This window comes from Rattus norvegicus, chromosome 6 (genome assembly GCF_036323735.1).
Source record: "Rattus norvegicus strain BN/NHsdMcwi chromosome 6, GRCr8, whole genome shotgun sequence".
NCBI lineage: Eukaryota > Metazoa > Chordata > Mammalia > Rodentia > Muridae > Rattus > Rattus norvegicus.
The window spans coordinates 128,005,848-128,020,270 of record NC_086024.1 but is presented as its reverse complement, the minus strand read 5'-3'; the positions used below and the strand labels follow the sequence as shown (position 1 = coordinate 128,020,270).

At 43.8% G+C, this 14,423-nt stretch overlaps 1 protein-coding gene across 26 annotated transcripts in view; it reads right to left on the bottom strand.

Annotated features, from left to right (window-relative positions):
• Positions 1-14,423, bottom strand: part of Unc79 (unc-79 homolog, NALCN channel complex subunit) — a 250,710-nt gene that overhangs the window by 72,110 nt on the left and 164,177 nt on the right. For 17 of the 26 annotated variants that reach the window (XM_063261997.1, XM_063261998.1, XM_063261995.1 and 14 more), the window contains 5 exons: positions 11,505-11,791; positions 8,107-8,289; positions 7,224-7,386; positions 4,595-4,744; positions 2,758-3,963 (listed from right to left, as the gene is read on the bottom strand). In XM_063261997.1, coding sequence (XP_063118067.1) covers positions 2,758-3,963; positions 4,595-4,744; positions 7,224-7,386; positions 8,107-8,289; positions 11,505-11,791 — 1,989 coding nt within the window. The remainder of the gene's footprint in view (positions 1-2,757; positions 3,964-4,594; positions 4,745-7,223; positions 7,387-8,106; positions 8,290-11,504; positions 11,792-14,423) is intronic. The other 9 variants (XM_063261988.1, XM_063261982.1, XM_063261989.1 and 6 more) reach the window with 3 other exon arrangements.

Here is a 14,423-nt window from a genome sequence, read left to right as displayed (position 1 = left end):
TTGACGGTAATAACAAGTCTGCAATACAAGTACAAAGATGAGTACCTCATGGTTCCAGGGAGATAGAGCCCGCCATGCTGGTGAACGCACTGCATGGTGATGTCTGCAGGAAGCTGGCTGCTAGTGTTTTATCTAGACACAGGGATCAGTGAAGTAAGCCAGAGTGTCAGAGGGCATCGGCACGCAATAACAGTAAGAGTTTTTGACAGGAACATACGTGTTGATGGATCAAAAAGCAAGGGAGTTGTGGTGAACAATGAGACCGTGTGTCTGATGGTCAGATGACAGCAGCTGCGGGTCGTGGAAGTAAGGAAATAATGGCATGAGGGTGGCCATGGTGAGTGAGAAGAACCCCTCATCCCCAATCCCTAACCCCTAACCCCTAACCCCTGGACCAAGCCCAGTGGCACCTGTCAGTTACATGGGCTTTCAGGAAAGCTGTGTCCTTGGAAAGAGCCAACTCCCATTAGGTTAGAGAGGTGAAGGAAATTAAAGAAAGACAGAGACAGACAGACAGACAAAGGATTTTTGCAAAAAGGAACCCATGGATTTCTGGGTGGTAGAGGAAGGTAGCATGGGAATGTTTTCAGAACTGGAGGCATACACGGTCTTACAGAAATCTAGTGAGGTGGTTAAAGAGTCTTCACACAATGGCTGCCACCAGCAGAGAGGTGAGAACTATTCTCTAGGCAATTAGCAAGTGAAGCTGTCAGTCTGAGTGGATATGGGAATGTAGGTGTCTGCGCTTCTCTTGCTCCTTCTGGTAGAAGCAGGAAAACCTGAGTCAAACACTGACTGTGTGGCCCTTCCTCCTTCCGGTGCCCACCACAGGGAAAGGGACAGATGCGTATGCCTGTGGAAAGTGGTGTCTAAAGAGCTAACTGATGGGTAACGTGCACTATAAAACAAATGAAACGATCGTCTACCGTCTTCATATACTTTTCTCTTGTTCTGGGATCAAATGTATGACCACACACACACACACACACACACACACACACACACACACACACGGGTTTCCCCCTTGTATCTTTGGGAACAATTAAAAATATAACGATAAATGAAGAGGATAAAGCAAATGCATATACTAGGATGTCTTATGACCTACATACAACCTATTTTTCATAATGCTTACCATGCAGACCTTGTTTCTGACACCCCTATCACCCACCTATATAGTTTCTGAGCCAATTCCGTCCTTAAATCACATGCAGCAATTTTCCTGGCTACAAGTAAGATTTAAAATGTCCACATTTCCTTCAAAGCCTTCTTAGCTGGTTAAACTTTCCTGATGTGACAGGAAACCACCCATGCCTGGCTAGAACATGACTCTTTCCGAAGACGACGATGCTCACTTGATAGGTTTTTACAGTGTCTTTGGGGAACAGTTGATTGAATCCTAGGACTAAAGAAGAGATAGAAACCCCTACAAATGTTGGTACAAATAAAGGGATTTGAGTATTTTTATCCTAGTAGCTGCTTTGGAGTGGACCGTGTCACAGGGGAAGGGGCATAACTGAAGCCTCAGATTCCACAGGCTGAATTCTAGGTCGCTTTCAAGGTCTTTGCCAATTCTTAGTGGTCTCTGATCTCTAAGTTATATCTAATAAGTAACCGTAGCTGCCCAACTCCAGTTTCCCCAAGACCTTTAATCACCATTATCATTGAGACAGGGAGGAAGCGCCTCTATCCGTGTTCTAACACGACAGGAGGCTGGTTTGGAATGAACGACGTAACCATCAGAGGCCCACATTTAAGACAGAATCTTCTTAGAAATGGCGCATCAAATAAAACATAGGAAATGTCACTTGGGACTGGAAGCCCATCAGGTGGTGTCTATGGATTGAGGCCTCGATTGTAACCGGTAACTTGGGGTTCCTGATGTTTGGTCAGTATATCCAATCTGCTGTGGCTCCTTAATGATTATGCAAACAGCTCACTTCCTCGGCCTTTGGACTATATAGTTCAGCACCATGAACAGGAGTGCGATGCCTAATTTCGACTGCCAACTTCATATCACATACTGGGGAAGGGGAATTGCCAATGACTTACCAACTGGGAATTGCCTGCATCAGACTGGCCCGTGGGCATGTCCGTGAGGGCATTTTTTTAAACTACTAAATTGATTTATGGTGACAGACCACTTTGGGCAGTGCCAACCTGAGATAAGAAAGGTTGCTGTGCCTGAAATGGAGCCAGTAACTCGGTAAGCCTCTCCCCTCCACGGTCTCTGCTTCAGCTCCTGCCTCCTGATTCCTACCTTGAAAACTGTTGCCCCAACTTCCCTCCATGATGGATTGTGACCTGAAAGTGTAAGACAAAATAAACCTTTCCTCCCCAAGTTGTTTTGGGGCAGTGTTTTAGCACAGAAACAAAAAAAAAAGGCAAATTATAACAAGAGAGAGAAAAAGGAAAACAAAAGTAAATGCAAAATCAATATCTCTTGTCGGCTTAGGAAAGCCAAACTTCACTTTTAAAATATCCAGGTATCAATTAGCCACTGCCTCTTACTGCCCAGAACAGTCAAGGTTGATGGGAAAAATTAGAAACAACAAACACAGAACACTGATGGAGCCGGTACAGCCTCATCCGAATCCAGCATTGTGGTGAAGCAGGATGGATTCCGAGTGGTTATGGAGCAGTTATAATGTCAGTCCTGACATTATAAGGTTTCCAGTTTGGTGCATATTTTGTGTCAAAACCCTACCAAGTAAGATGCACAAACCTGAAGGTCTGAAAGAGGAGATACAGGCTTACCTGGATCCTTCTGTTCACCCAGTTTGTCTAGGATATTGAAGGAGATGTCAAGGTACTCTCTCTGGATAGCGCTGACGGCAATCTTCCTTTGTTTCCTCTGCCTGGGGACGATCTGAATCTTAAATTCTGATTCCTCGGCTCCATCCTCCTCCACCTTCCTTTCAGGGTTCTGTTCTGTGTCAGACTCAGCACTGGGGTTGGGCCTCTCACTTTCTGTTAGATTCTCACCATCTTCAGGAACTTTAAGGAGCACAGTTTTGGCCCCTGATGTTGGCTTTTCTTCAGCCTGGCCGGGTTCGGGGTTATAGTCCACTGACGTCTCAGGGACAGCGAATGACTTCTGAAGGAGGTCTCGTTTTTGCTTAAGCGTTAGCGGGCTGCCAGAGATAAACTCTCTCAGCTCCTCTGACTTGGACAGCTCTTCAGAGTCCATGAGGTCATCCAGAGCTGTGACAGTAGAGTCCTCATTGCTCACTGATTGGTGGTTTCCTGAGTCCTTCGAAGAAAAGTCTTTGGAACAGTCCTCTACGCTCACCTGCACGAGAGGAGTTGTGCTCAGGCTGAGGACAGAGGGCTGGCTAGGAATGGAGGGGGAGGAGGCAGCATTGTTACCCAAGGGACCGCCGTTCCCTTGGTTCATCATCTCTTCCTCGTCACTTTCGACTATTCTGAGAGGCGGGAGAGGCTCAAACACAAGAGAGTCACTGTCAGATGTGGACAGTATAGAGTGCTTCTCTGGCCCAGATGTTGAGTCTGAGGACAGATCTATCAGATCTAAATCCTCCCTAGGAGCAGGCTTTCCTGGGGAGTCAACTCTCACTTCAAAGGTCTCCATGCAGTTCAACCTAACCTCTGGTATCACCGGCCTTCGTGTCTCCTGAAAGCCTTCGGTGCCTGGATTCTTGGGGATTTCGGTATTGTCCGGCCTTGTAGCAGAATTCTGTCTAGAACGTCCGTGGTGGTCGTTTTGCCGTTGTGTGATATAAGCAGCTTGGGCGGGAGGCTTATCTATGTCACACCGATCTATGCAGGACTTCCTGCGATGTTCGTCTAACGTAAACAAGAGGGAGTCTGCATTGCCTATATCAAGAGATTTTTGTTTTAAAGAGCGTAGCTTTTTTTTCTGAATGCTTTCTTCTCTCACACAGTGCAGAACGCTGTCTTGCAACGCACCCGTTTCTCTATATTCGGACAGCTCTATTTCACCTGATTAAAACAGAAAGAGCTAGTACTGTTTCCCTCGGAGAGCGCACCGTTTTCCCCCTCAGACTCGGCACACAATTGGCACAATTCGTAATTATGATCCCAGCTCTATCAGAAGGGAAAACTGACTTTCTGGCCATGTTTTTATAAGATTCATTCTGATTTCAAAAACTGAGAAAACTTGGGTACAAAAGAAGCCCAAGTAGTGCTTTCAGATCGAATTTCCAAGAATCAAGTTTTGAGGTAGCTCCTCGGCTCTGATAATTCATTAGACATAGAAGAGGAGGGTTGTTTTTGGGGAGGGCTGTTTTGTTTATTTTGTTTTGTTTTTGTTTTTTTTTGGCAGATCTAGGAACGTGTATTATTCAAATTGTGTGGAAGAGAAGCAAACATTTTGCAACAAATCAAACCAAGCAATGGCCCTTGAAGACAATCATGACATTAATGACGTGTCTGTCAACTTGCGTATATATATAAATGTGTGGATATATATATATACTGCTCGTGCATACATATATATAAAAATCAATGATATCAAAATGTGTAGTAACATAATAAAAATTAAGATTTCACCCCAAACAAACAGTAGAGTACAACATTTCTGCATGAAACTACTAAGAGGAAAAGGTCATACTTCTCTGCACAGACATCCCAACTGGCTGGCCTTTGACCATCCTGCTGCCGCCTATCCTTTTCAATCTTGCAAAAAAAGTTTGAGACTCTTTATTGCAGGGTCCAGTAGGTGTATCATGAATATCAGATTCATCAAAAACACTATCTTCTTCTAATTGGGGAGAGAAAGTCAAAATTACACTTAGGAGGTTACTCTCTCTTAGGCTGTGTCTACACGAGCATTCAGCGAAAGCATTCTAGAATGGTCGACGTGCTTTCACGTCAGCAGAGCCCGCTGTTACAGAGCGGCCCGTCATCTTCTGAAAGACGGTGGGCAGCATCATGAGAAGCATCTCAGTGGTCCTCAAGAGCATTCCTTGGGGGAGTGTGCCCATTGCACTTAGAAACAAAGCATATGCAGACACCAGCACTTCATCGGGAGTCTGGGACACTGCATACACTCGCCTCTTGTTTTTCAGGGTAATTTGACAAAGAGGGAATTAGCATGAGTGGGTCTTGACCTTTCTAAAATATATGTATATACAATATGCCTTCTTGTGTTCTGGGAACTGGCATAGACACAGCCTAACAGTACATGCACCTTACACTTTGTAAATGCAAAATACTGTACTCTACATTTGGTAATGAAACACACAACACACAGAAAAAGCTTAGAAAAGCCACTTGTCATCTCAAGAGCTCCACAGATGGTTATGGACTGAAAGAGTAAACGAAGGAAAAATAAAACAGAAAAATCACACTTCTTCCTATGAGAAGACTCTCCTCTGTGGCGTTTACTGCCTGTCTGCAACAGATTTTGTGGATCCTGGGGGTGGGGAAAAAACCTTGGTTCTGGTGAACCTGGGCTCCACAGACCATTTGGTTGCTTGAGGTCTACTAAGCTCACTTAGAGATCCCTTCTTGAATCCCTACATGGCTGCTTTTAGGTAAATATAATCCAAGGAAGATGTGAATGAAGCGAGATCCACCGTGCTGCAAAGCCTAACATTTTCTTCCCAACGTGTCCACCCTCATCCTTTTGAAAGGACGAGGCACACACGGGAAGTGGGGGAAAGAGCAGTGATGTGCACATCACAGCCCAATAAATGACATTACCCACTGTCTGAGCTCAGCATCTCTGAAACAGAGGTGTTTGAGCTTTAGGAATACCTACGTATGACAAGATGTGACCCAGGCGTAATGACAGTGCTGAGTCTGGATTTCTTGAGTCTAGGGAAATGTCAGCCCTAAAGTTTAAAGACCAATTCTCTTCTAATGCACAAGGGTTTTTACAGCGAATGGAACCTGGGGCATTACACTTTAGTAATGGGGCCATAGAAATCTTTTAAATCAAATAAAAAACATTAACGACCAAATGGATATAAAACTCTGTGTGAACTTACACAGGGATGAGACATTCCATCAAGTTCCCATGTTTCTGGGGAAATGCATCAAAATGACCCACTTTCTTTCTTTCTTTCTTTCTTTTTTTTTTTTTTTTAGGAAAAAAAAATCTCCTTTGAAACTAGTTTCCTAAGCAAATAGCAATTGTGACTTGCATTTCATAACTTTGGAATAAATCCCAAGATGCACTATGATAGAGACGGAAGGACAAGAAGCTGTCCCTTCTCACCCAGGAAGTCACTTGGGGTTGGCCTGTCCGAACTCTGAGCACACTGAAAACGCCCGTAGCTTAAATGAATCTAAGGAATTTTCCAGAGACATCGGCTGACAAACAGCACACTCTTCAAGGAGAATCTGAATGGTACCAGAATCCTAGCCAGTCCTCAGCTTTATCTATATTGAACCTCAGTCGTCCTCTCCCCAACAAACAGTGGGTTGCTGGCCACTGGCCACGCTCCTTCCTGCACCTTCCCCCCAGCTCCAACTGCTAGCTGTTCCCACACTACAAGGTCATCGGCCGCTTGGGTCTCTCTCAGGGTTACACTCGATGATGTCACTGTTTATAATTCTAGTTACACTGTGACATTTATCACGAACAAACCTCGGTCTTTCCATCTCTCACCTGAGACTTCACCCAATTTAGCATCCCATCCTAACATGGCCTTTGAGGAAAGGCCATACATGGGGAAGGCATCAACGCTGACAACGATTTAAATTGATACACAAAAATGTCCTTAGACTCCAGTGCCTTCCATCACTCCCTCTCGAATAATGAGGTGCGGAAAGGCACTTCAGGAAATTGAGACTGAATTCGAAATCTGTGAGCACAAAGTTCAAGGGCAGACTGAAGACACAGAAATGAGGGTTCCGCTGACTGCCAATCCAGGCAGGCCAAGCCCGAAGGCAAGATGTTTCCAGCGTGGCACGGAAGGCACTAAAAGCTCCTCAATCAAATGCCAGAAAATAGCAGAGCTAACATCATCATTATAATTATATTATTATTATTATTATTATTATTATTATTGACTTCTGTGCACTCAGTTCAAAAGGGAAAATAACATTCCTGAGAGAGTTGAAGAGTTAACCAAACAGGAAGGGACTGTTTTCGTGTCTTACAGGATTCTTTATAAGAATAAATATACAGGGTGTTCCTTGCCCTCCTTAGAAAACGGAAAGACTGCTCTCCCTCCAGATGGACATTACGCATCCCAGCTAAGTTCTGGACAGAAATCTGTCCCGAGAAGTACCTTTTTCTTTCTCGCTGTATCTGCTTATGTTGCTGTTGTCAGTGTACAGAGGTCCTGCCGTGGCGTGGGGCTTGCAGCTATGGTACTGGGCATTGAGTGTATTGACTGTTATGTGAATCAGGTGCAGCAGGGTCTTGCTGACATCACAGTCTCTGTATGGATACTGTTCAATGGGGGAGAGAATACAAGTGGTTATTTCAAAGGATACATTTTTTCCCACCCATCTTACTGGATAGCTTTTCTTGTATCTCTCCTGTGCGCTAGAAAAAAACTGCACACAACAGAAAGCACATGGCTTCTGACCACACTTTGTTTCATGGAGTCCCTTGTCTCTCTTTGTACCAGACTATTGACGGCAACTCCAGCTAGACTGCAGCAATGCCTTAAAGAACACTGGCATTGATATTTGATAAATATAATTTTAAATAGCATCTTTGTTTTCTGAAAAAAAATCAATATTTGGACAAAATATGAGATCCTGAGTATAGAGGTTTATATTAAAACATTCTCAAGGGCTGGAGAGATGGCTCAGTGGTTAAGAGCACTGACTGTTCTTCCAGAGGTCCTGAGTTCAAATCCCAGCAACCACATGGTGGCTCACAACCATCTGTAATGGGATCTGGTGTCCTCTTCTGGTGTGTCTGAAGACAGCTTCAATGTACTTACAAATAAATAAATCTTAAAAAAAATTTTTTTTTCAAAACCTACGTTGGCCTTCCTTCCCGTTTCGTTTTCTACCCTACCTATCAGGTGCAGCTTCTCAGCTTTGACTGTGTTTCTTCTGAAGGTGAAGGTTTTACCCCCTGGAATCCTTATCTGTTAGGGAAAGCACTCTACTCTCTAAGAAAACCTCCATCCCAGCGGACGGAGCACAGCCACCCACCTTGTAAAGGATGACAAGCAAGGCCTTCAACCACATCTGCCTGATATGAGGCTTTAGGGACCAGAGGGAGCAGCGAGGCGGCTGTTGGAAATAATGCCGTAGTTGAGGACAAGAGCAGTATTTGAGCACCTGAACCACGAGGGGGAGAAGGTGTTTGCCCAAGTTAATGTTATAGTCCATAACCTGAAATAGAAGAATATTAGTAACTGAAAGAAAACTATAAATATCCAGAAGTAAAAGCAAAAAAAAAAAAAAATCGAGCCATCATAGCACACAGAGGCACCTCACGATAAGTCTTAATACTTACAAATTGATAGCTTTAATCTAATTATCTATTTAATTTATTATGTGTTAAAAATCAAATTGTGGCTATTAAAATACCTATCGAGACATCTAAATAGGACTAGGCTAGCCTGGATGAAAAGAAACCCTTGTGTTAACCATCATGAGCGATAAGAGTGTTTGGACGAATCTGGCAAGGGCAAGAAAGTTGTAGAATCTTCTAGAGCAGCAACGTAGCAAAATCCATTCAAAACTAAGAAAAAGGTACACAGCCTCTGTCACAGAAGCTAAATGAATCTGAAGGAGTGATCAGACCCGTGTCCCGAAATGTTTGTATAAAGCCATTCGGCAATGGCTTCGTTGTGTCAAGTTGAAAATTATCTCCATGTTCAACAATCAATTAAATGTTATTTGTGCCAAGTATGGTGGCTCATGCCTGTAATCCCAAAACTCAGAGGGCTGAAACAAGGGTGTGAAGCCAGCCTGGTCTACATACTGAATACTGGGTTACTGTATGAGATTCTGTATCAATGAACAAACAAACAAAAGCAAGATAAATAAAATCTTAGTTAGATAAAAGAATATTTTGTAGCCATTAAACGGGGAATATTATAATCTTATATCTAGGATTCAAACTTCATAATTATTCATTTGGTTTTTAAAGTTATGTGTGTATCAGCATACATAATATTGTATATATATATATATATAATTTTTTTTTAAAAATTGAGATGGGTCTCATGTGGCCCAGGCTAGCTTATATTTCATTATCCTCTTACTTCTGCCTCCTAAGTGCTGGGATTGCAGGTCTGTGTCATCTCACCCCGCTTATATATACTTCTTGTTTGCTTTTTGCTTTGGGGATTGTTATGTTTTGGTTTTGTTTTCGTTTTGGTTTTTTTGAGACAAGTTTTCTCTGTGTAGCCCTGGATGTCCTGGAACACACTCTGTAGACCAGGCTGGCTCCAAGTCAGAGACACATCTTCCTCTGCCTCCCAAGTACTTGGTTTAAAGGCATGCACCACCACTCCTAGCTATGCAATTTTATTATTTAAAAAAAATGTGTCAGAAGAGTTGGATGGCCCAGTTGGTAAGGTACTTGCTGCCAAGCCTGATAACTTGATAACTTGAGTTGTATCCTTGGAAACCATGTGGTAGAATGAGAGCATCAATCTATATGTGTTTTCCTCTGGACTCAAATGTATGTCACAGCACACAAAAATAAAAAAATTAATGCAAAAATGTGGGCCAAGTAAGCTTAAAAATATATGGCCAGTTACAAACGTGTGTGTGTGTGTGTGTTTGTAAATACACGTGGGCATATATATATGTGACACAGATTCATGAGGAGTATTTTATAGACTGTTTAATTTTATAAAGTCTAAAGTCTAAAGTAAACATGCACGGTGTAGACTCAGAGAGGGGACAAAGGGGGAAGGGAGGTGTTTGTTTTGTAGCATGTCACACATCCGGCTCCCTGCTTGGGCAGCACGGCTGCCTGGAGATTACTCCTGCTTTGCTTGTTTGTGTTCACGACATTACAATCTTTGGAGAAACTGCTCATGCCTGCTGCCTGCTGCCTGCTGCCTGCTGAGTCCCTGCCACGAGGCAGATGCTGATGAAGATGCGTACAGTGTGTTAACTGTGCCCCTCTCCCCCAAGAGAATCGATCGCCCATGAGAAAACAAGCAAAAGATGCATATGGACATAGACTGATAACCATGGTAAAAAGCTGAGCTCTGCACAAGCCTTTCTACGCCTGCAGCAAATCAGAGGGTGAGCTGCGTACCCCTGGTCTAATTAAATACACATGGAGCCCAGTAACCCTCCACTGCGACTCACACCCAATGATCAGGGTGTCACTAAGGAATACCCAAGGGTGTTTACTGTGGAGCTGAATTACTGTACTGGAGTAGTAAGGTTTCCAGAGCAATGTGAGGGCTCATCACTGGACTAGAAAGAATGCAGGTGACATCTGCCAAGGCACATAACGCAGCTCACAGAAGGAGCACATGAATGCAGGGAAGCCAAGGACTGTAGCACAGTGGGAAACAAGTGATGTTAACTCCGGTCTCTCCATCTGGGGCCAAAGCAGGACTAATGTTAAACAGGATTCCACTCAAACAAAGAAAAAACACTTTGGCCTCTATTGTTTACTGGGCACAGAGTTTTAGTTTAAGGAGATGAAAGGGTTAAGAGATGGACTATGGTAATGACTGCATAATCATAAGACTCTTCCTTCTTATAAATGTGTGATAGTGCATGAGGTGTGTTATTCATACGTGTGTGTGTGTGTGTGTGTGTGTGTGAGTGCGTGTGCATGTTTGTCCTTTTCTATGTGAGAGAGCACATTGGGTGTACATATGTGTTTATGAGCTCTCTCTCTCTCTCTCTCTCTCTCTCTCTGTGTGGGAGGTATAAACACATGGGATGTGCACATGGGATGTACACATATGTTTGTGAGTTTTGTGTGTGTGTGTATGCTTGTCTGTGTACACAAATGGAGTTTATATGTGTTTGTGAGTTCTTTCTCTGTGTGTATACATATTTGTGAACATTTTCTATGAGTGTATGGGATGTGTGTATGTGTGTGTGAGCAAGCATGTATTTATACATGCGCTCACAATCATACATGCATGTGCTAATGTGTACAAAAGTAGGTCACAAATGGTATCAGACATTTTCCTCGGCCCCTCTCCACCTCATTCTTTTAGACAGCGTCTCTCATTGAATGTGGGGCTCACCGCTTAGCTAGGCTGGCTATCCAGTGAGCTCTAGGAACTTCTGTCTCCACTGCCCCAGACACACTACCACGTCTGTCTGTTCAGTCAGGCGCTGAGGACCTGAACTCAGGTCCCCATGCTTGTCCCACACCCCTCTTACTGACTGAGCTATCTTACTGCCATTGTACACTTAAAGTGGTTCAGCGTTGTGTTACATGCATTTCAGAAACTTTTCCTTTAGAATACAAAGTTACTAATTCATCCTCCATCTTTGTATTCCCCTTTCCAAGTAATTTGAACAAACTCTCACACTCAGCATTAACCAGACGGAATGGGGTGTCTTGTTTCCACCAAAAACCAAGACGGGACCCCTGAAAGCGTCATTCCACTTACTTGGGCAATTCCTGCAATAAACGCGTTAAAGCATGTTGACAGGCGCATTTTTTGGGGTGCGATCATGAAGCATCCTTCCTGTTGGTCATAGCCAAGTAGAACATAGAGGTGCCTCTTGACTGTGTTGAAGGCCTTTGCGCTGCTGATGTCTGACTCCGCGCTGCTTTCGTCCCTGGCCATGAACTTCATGAGCACTGTAATGAGCTGGTGAACTGTCTGGTGATCAATGCCAGCATCTTCCGGGAGCAAGTCCTTGATGGTGTTGTCGTTTTCCGGTGACTGTTGCCCTGTCAGTGTAAGAAACACAATCAGTGTGCAGCTATACTCCCCTCAAGCAAGGTTACATTAAGTCATCACCTGACGTGGACAAACCACCATCCTTTCTTTCCGCTTCTGGTACAGAGTTAAAAGTCTGTTCTAGATGAGAAACTTAAAGGCACAATGTGGCTCCTCAGCAAAGTGTCATTCCTGGGGCAGAAGCTGCTGTCTCCACTCTTGGTTACTAAGTAACCAAATGAGTCAGAGTGAGACTGGAATGGGAGTCAAACTGAGGAGTTGTAGAGCAACAGTATCCTCAAAGTGTCAGACAAACGCTAACAAACTTTGCACTCAGCGATTCTTAACAGAGCAGCAAAGTTGTAGCCTCAGGGACCAAGACTAAGAAGGCTCTGCCCAGTTTCTATGCTTGTAGCATCAACCCCAGATGCTAAATTTCACTAAGTATAAAGGGATCTGTTCGGGGGGAGGGGTTATTAAATTTATTTCAATTATTGTCTCAATTCAATTATGTGCATGAGTCAGCAGGGCAAAAATAATTTTTTTTCCAAATGCTGAGAGGTTCAGCAGTGTAGACTGTGAATTATAAATGGTTAATGATAAGCCCTGCAGTATGTAATGAGAGACACGGAGGGGAAGGAAAGACAGAGGGAGATGTGAGCTCTCAAAAACATTTAAAAACAAAAACAAAACCAGCACATGACGATGAGCTGAGAGTTCCCATGGAAGAAAAAGCACCCTAGTCCTTGGCTTCCTCTTAAGCTGCTGATTGGCCCCAGCCTTCTAGCGTGCCCCACCTCCTGCCTCAGCCCCCTCCACTCCGTGGCCAGGTCTGGTGAGTCTTCTTATTTCTCCTGTATTTATTTGCTTTGGGGCTTAGTGAAAGCACTCTGCAGCCTGTCCTTTTGACAGACAACATTAGGGTTTCTAAATTAAAATTAAATTTAAGTTTTTGCGTCATAGGTTAGAGCTGAAAGCCAGCGTCCTCATCTGTTCGTGTGGGAAAAAAAAATCCTGCGAGGACAAGCACTAGGCACAAGCTTTCGCGAACCTAGCCTTGGTCGCCTCTGCTATGCCTATGGTAAAAATGACTGGACAGAGGTCCAGGGAGCAATTCATAGCCACCAATGCCTTGGTTAGTCTGGCAGAATTCCAGTCTTTAAGGACCCCACGAAGAGAAGCAAGATAGAAGAAATGTTTCCTTAGAGTGAAGAACTGAGCTGCCTAACAGCCGCTTCCCTCTGGGACAGCGACATAAAATAACACCCAATCCAAAGTTAGCTGTGATATTTCCACAAAGCCCACCTAGAAGACAGAAACCTTGGTTAACTACTTCCTCTAGTCATCAGAAGGGTTTTGACCTCCGCGCCACTGATCCACAAGGAAATGGTTAACAAGTAGAGAGGAGGCACAAGTAATCAAACCTAAGGTCCTCTAATACAAGGGGGCCTTCTGACACTTGTCATTATGGCCCGAGACATTGACATTTTCTGCCCTATGTGTCTGTCCACAGAGGCATGCATACTGCATACGTGCAATGCTCATACATGCAAGGCGCATACATGCAACATGCCTTAGACGTTTTCCCCACTAAAATGTTTAAAGCACCTAAGATTTTGTTTCTCACATGAGTGGTCCGTAAGCATCACTATACGGAGGCGTTTATCACAAATCAATCTATGTGGAACAATTTATTTCATATTAAAGCTAAACTGAATAATTTATAAGATTTGATCAAAAGCAATTCTTACATAAATCTCTAAAAACAATGCATATATTTTTTTAAGCCACTTAAAAAACATCTCTTTGGGGGGTGGAGAGATTTGGCTCATCAGCGCTTGCTGCTCTTGTAGAGGATAGGGGTTCAGTTCCCATCACCCACACTGCAAAGCTACAGTTACCTGTGACATCAAACCCTCTTCAGCCGTTGCAGCAAGCACCCCCATGCATGTGGTGCACACACATAAATAAAAGGTGTATTTTTTTTTAAACGCTTTTGATTTCCTCCTTTTGCGGTTATTATTTTACAATCGCAATAATATTACTGCTTCAGGCAAATTGATAAAAAGAAAACTATGACAGCTGTGTGCCTGTAGGTTCCACATGCTTCCGGTTACCATAGCAGCAAGCAATATTGCTCCAGCAGGCACCAACCCTCAATTCCTTTAGCTCTCAGGGGGCACACATCTCTCAGCCACGCCTGGCTCCTCCTTGTCTAGCGAAGCCTGACTCCTAAGTGGAAGTGGGAATGACTAAAAACTACGTTGATCTCCATCCTAATGGGCTAGGGACCTCAGAACAGAGAGAGAGCCCCAACCCCACTTCATCCTGTCTGAAGTCACAGGCGAGAAAAACAACTAATCTAACTTCACCTGAACCACTCCAAGGCTCTCCTCCCTCTTACAAGGGGCACTGTTTTTTAAATTCTCGGCGAATCATATTTCCCCAATGGCTGACTATCATGTCTTATATGGACCCAAGCCCACAGTGACCTGTACTTCAGAGTGACCGATGCATGCTGCTTTTAGTCTGCCTTCCTCAACAGTCGTGATGAGGCATCCTTACCAAGCCCTTAGATGCACTGATCCTCGTGCATAAAGTAAAACACTATTTCTTACTCCATTAATCTGCTCCTCCCACCCT